This window comes from Gymnoscopelus braueri (genome assembly GCF_963280865.1).
Source record: "Gymnoscopelus braueri genome assembly, chromosome: 8".
NCBI lineage: Eukaryota > Metazoa > Chordata > Actinopteri > Myctophiformes > Myctophidae > Gymnoscopelus > Gymnoscopelus braueri.
This window is the reverse complement of record NC_137609.1, coordinates 12,044,775-12,049,437: the sequence shown is the minus strand read 5'-3', so window position 1 is coordinate 12,049,437 and position 4,663 is coordinate 12,044,775. Positions and strand designations below refer to the sequence as shown.

General features: G+C 39.7%; 1 protein-coding gene across 1 annotated transcript in view; it reads left to right on the top strand.

Annotated features, from left to right (window-relative positions):
* The window catches only part of slco2b1 (solute carrier organic anion transporter family, member 2B1), a 24,432-nt gene extending 23,216 nt beyond the window's left edge, over positions 1-1,216 (top strand). Inside the window, exon 15 of the mRNA XM_080436312.1 lies at positions 513-1,216. Coding sequence (XP_080292438.1) covers positions 513-699 — 187 coding nt within the window. The 3' untranslated portion in view covers positions 700-1,216. The remainder of the gene's footprint in view (positions 1-512) is intronic.
* The last annotated feature ends 3,447 nt before the right edge of the window (positions 1,217-4,663 follow it).

Sequence of the window (4,663 nt, the reverse complement as noted above, 5' to 3'; positions counted from 1 at the left end):
GCTTTATCCCCAAGCCTTCTAACCTGGGCTGACCCTCTAACGTAGTCATTTCTGATCATGTCCTTCCTTGTCACTCGTAATGAGAATCGTAGCATCCTGGTAATATTTTTTTTAAACCTTGAAAAAAATGTATTTCTTTGTGATACCAATAAATAGGAACTATACTTTGTAGGTGTATTATGTTTGTTCCAATTTTCAAGCGGGCCTGATCCAGAAAAGTTCCACTGTCCTAAATCCCAAATCTCTTCTCTGCACAATTGTACTTCCAATGACTGTTATGAACAACAATGCACTCAGGTCGCTATCACAGAGATTAGACTAACTCAGTCTATAGCTAATCCATGTCTACACTTGTCTACACTGTGAAATCCTCAGTGGTTTGGTTACTTTTGCACACTCTCAGAGATAAATGAACACTGAGCATTTTCTGTGTACATGTAATCTAGATTAGTGATTTTAAACCAGTTCTATGGTATAATTCAGTGGTATTGTACTGTGTTGCTGGCCCGTAGGTTCTTCGGCGTTCAGGCCATCTTTATCTCCGCCGGGCTGATCTGCTTCCTGATGGTCATGACGGTCCTCCGGAGGCAGACAAAGACTCAGTCCCAAGACACAGGAAAAGAGTATGAGCTGGTCAATGGAGAGAAGAGACGAGACAGCGAGGTATCCTCCAGGCAACGCCCGAGCCTCACGACCTGAGAGACGGCAAGGAGAGAGCTGGGCGGAAAATACACTGAAGAAGAAGGATAGTGAGACTACGAGGAACACAGAGTACAGATGAAAGAAAGAACTACAAAGTTACTGTGAATCTGAAGGTCATTGAGAAAGGAGTTTTTTTTTGTTTAGATGGACTCCTCAGAAAGTGTGTGTGTGTGTGTGTGTGTGTGTGTGTGTGTGTGTGTGTGTGTGTGTGTGTGTGTGTGTGTGTGCGTGCGTGCATGTGGCAGAGGGATCCCACCATGAATTGGTGGCCCTGCCCACCTGAAATAGTCTAATGTCTACTTGTCATGGAGTTTACATAGCTCATTTGCTTAGTGATGTTGTTAATTACTATGAAGCAATTGTGTTGCCTCCATGTGTTTACTGCAGCTAACAGTATATATTATTGTATAAGAGTGGGGATTGTTGCTGTATGGGATTAAATCATGGTTTTTAATATATAAAATTTGAGTGTAATATTTATTTAAAGGATATCTAATGTGCACTGAGCCCAACATTCCAAATACTACTTTGAGTGAACTCAATAAAATACACTGTATTTGCATATACAAGCCCTGGTGTCTTTCTTTCGTTGTGGTTGACACTCATTTTCAATGAGGATGATACAGTCTATTACTTGCAATTCAATGGAGGTAGAGTAGGAAGTAGGAAGTATTGAGATTGCATTACTACTGTAAATTTGATTATTCTGGTGGTATACGTATTATTACAGTGAGTAACTAATGGATTATATTTTTTAAGTAAGTGTCCATAAAATGCTCCCAGATACACACAACAGCACATTTGTACACAGACGTGTAAAATAAAGGGATAAAAACATAATTCATTACTAATTTATTTGTATGTAATGCTCTTACAATAAGATAAGATAAACGTTCACTGTTCCATGAGGGGAAATGCAAGTGTCATAGCAGCAAGAATAAGAGTATAAAGATACAATAAAAACAAAATAATTAGACTTATAATAATTTGATTTTACAATTACAATTTACGCCTTTAGCAGACACTTTTATCCAGAGTGACTTGTAAGTGAAAAATTATGGAAGTTTGTGACAAAATCACACAACCTGACCCTGGATATAGGATAGGCACAGTTATATCTGACAATTGAAAGGCAGTTTAAGTAATTGTAGCCTAGTCAATCAGGGTGCTATAGAGTGGTCTTTTTACCAACAGAAAGAAGTTCAGGCTGATATTTTCTTTTAAGGAATTGTCTGACATTGCAAAGATGTACTGAAAAAGCTCAAAGCCCTGAAACCTTCCAACGCAGCAGCCAATTTTTAGGTGATGTAGCTGAAATCATCCCTCCCTGCATAATACTGTAGGACTATATAACAAACTTGTCCATCGAACAAGGCCATTTTCTTCACTAATTCAAATGGGTGAGAATACTGTATATACAGTAGTACTGTGGCTAGTGCGGCTAGTGTCCCCACCCTTGCATCGCATTGGATACAAAAACCTCAACAACAGCCAATTAGAACCTGGTAACTACCATTACAATTCTATGTTCAGTGTCAAAGGTATACAAAGGATCGTATAACATTTGACAGTCATTTGTCATCACACAATTTGCTGTTTGAATTTCAATCTGGTTTCAGATAATCATGTTACGACTCCCAACTGATATATACGTACCTCTGAAAAGAGCTGACGCCAATGCACTGAAGCCACTGCTTCAATGTCTTGTGGACATCAAAGCCTGGATGGCCTTACATTCTTTAAATTTTAATGAAAGGAAAACCGAGGTCATGATCTTTACACTGGCAAGTTGCCTCACCCTTACTCATCATCATCATAACCTTTATTTCAGCTCGGAGTACAGTTGAGGGGCAGGCCCTCATTTTCAATGTAGCCGAGATACAGAACACAGTAATCAACAGGAATAGACATTCACATAAACAGCAATAAAATACATGACTCAGAATACAGAAAGAACTCAAAAACTAAAATAGTCAAAGAACTAGAACAGATATATCATAATCAAACAATTAAATAAAGCAGTTACAATCCTGAACAAAAATGTTGGAAATCATTTCCCTGAAACTGCCTAAAGATGGAAGTGATTTGATTTTCAAGGACCTCTGGAGCTCATTCCAGGCAGATGGAGCACTGACAGAAAATGCTGTCCTGCCTAACTCTGTCTGCGCGAAAGGAACCTTGAGCGTCAGGAGATCACTCGAGCGGGTCTGGCATGTAACAGGGTTCTGAACCAACATAGAACAAATATAAGGGGGGAGCATTCCTGATATGGCTTTAAAAATAAATAGATACCAGTGCCTATCACGCCTCTCAGTTACTAAGGCCCCCTGACTCCAGCCCAGTGCAAAAAACCTTGGTGTCATAATGGACAGTAATTTTTAATTTGATAAGCAGATAAATGCTGCTATAAGATCCTCCTTTTTCCAATTACGGCTTTTATCCAAGGCTAAGTCCTTTTTATCCTAACTTTGAAAGGGGGATACATGCTTTTATTAAGACTCGCCTCGGCTCGAGTCGATTACTGCAATGCCCTCTATGCTGGCATCACCCAAGCCTCCCTTTCTCGTCTGCAGCTAGTTCAAAACGCCGCCGCACGCCTTTTAACAGGAACCCGGAAACACAAACACATCACCCCCATTCTAGCCTCCCTCCACTGGCTCCCAGTACGTTTTAGGATCCATTTTAGGATCCACATTTTATTGTTTGTTTTTAAATCCTTAAAAGGATTCGCACCAGTTTATGTCTCTGATCTACTTAAATTATATATTCCATCGAGATCTCTGAGGTCAGCTGACCAATTGCTGCTTGTCGTCCCTAAGACGGCGGCGAGCCTTTTCAGTTGTAGCTCCCAAACTGTGGAATCAGCTACCTCACCAGGTCAGGCTGGCTCCCGCACTACCTGTTTTTAAAAACCCATCTAAAAACTCATTTTTATTCCTTGGCTTTTAAACCCTGATTGATATTTGTGTTAATGTTAATTTGCATTGTGTTTTTTTGTATTGCATTATGTTTTATTGTTGGTATGTGCAGCACTTCTGTTGGGTTTTAACAGTGCATCTTTACAGTGGGTGAGTTCTTATCTGGAGGGCAAGGAACAAGTGGTGTATGTGAATGGCACATGCCCATGCCATTATCATTTCAGTATCATGTCAGTATCATGCTTAGTCATGGTCAGCATGTCAGTATCATGGTTAGTCATGGTCAGTATCATGGTTAGTCATGGTCAGTATCATGGTGTCATGGTCAGTATCATGGTTAGTCATGGTCAGTATCTATCATGGTTAGTCATGGTCAGTATCATGGTTAGTCATGGTCAGTATCATGTCAGTATCATCTGTCAATTTAGGAACTGGTCCTGGAACACAAAATTGTAATCTGATAATCTCCTATTCACTAAAGAGTTGGAGAAACAAGCAAAACCAGACTGTGTTACTGAACAAACACTCTATAGCAATGATTACTATCAGACTACTAGAGCTTTAACTTTTTAACAGAAAACTTTTAGTTTTAACCAAAGAATATCACTTAGATCACCTGTAAGCCCCATATATTTGGTATACGACGCATAGCGAAAATAGCCAATCCACAACTCACAGTGTATGGTGATGCAACGCGTGAGCATGTAGATGAGCTATTTCTTTTACATTTTGGGGAGGGGGTATTATTTTGAGGGGTTCTTTTTTGTTTCATCTAGAATGATCTGTCCTGATTTTGTCCAAACCTCACGCAATTCTGTACACGATAATCTCTATAGTCATGTGATCAAGACGTATCTGTCAGATTTTTCATATTCAATCCTGATTGGCTAAGATTGGCTTCCAAAGTTTTTTGAACAAAATCATAAACGCAGCATCCTATTGCCGTGAAACTTTGCACGCACAGTCCCACTAGGCCAAGGAAGAAAGGCCACCCTACATTTAGTGGTGCTATTAAAGGCCGATTCACGTTTTGGCTCTTGAAC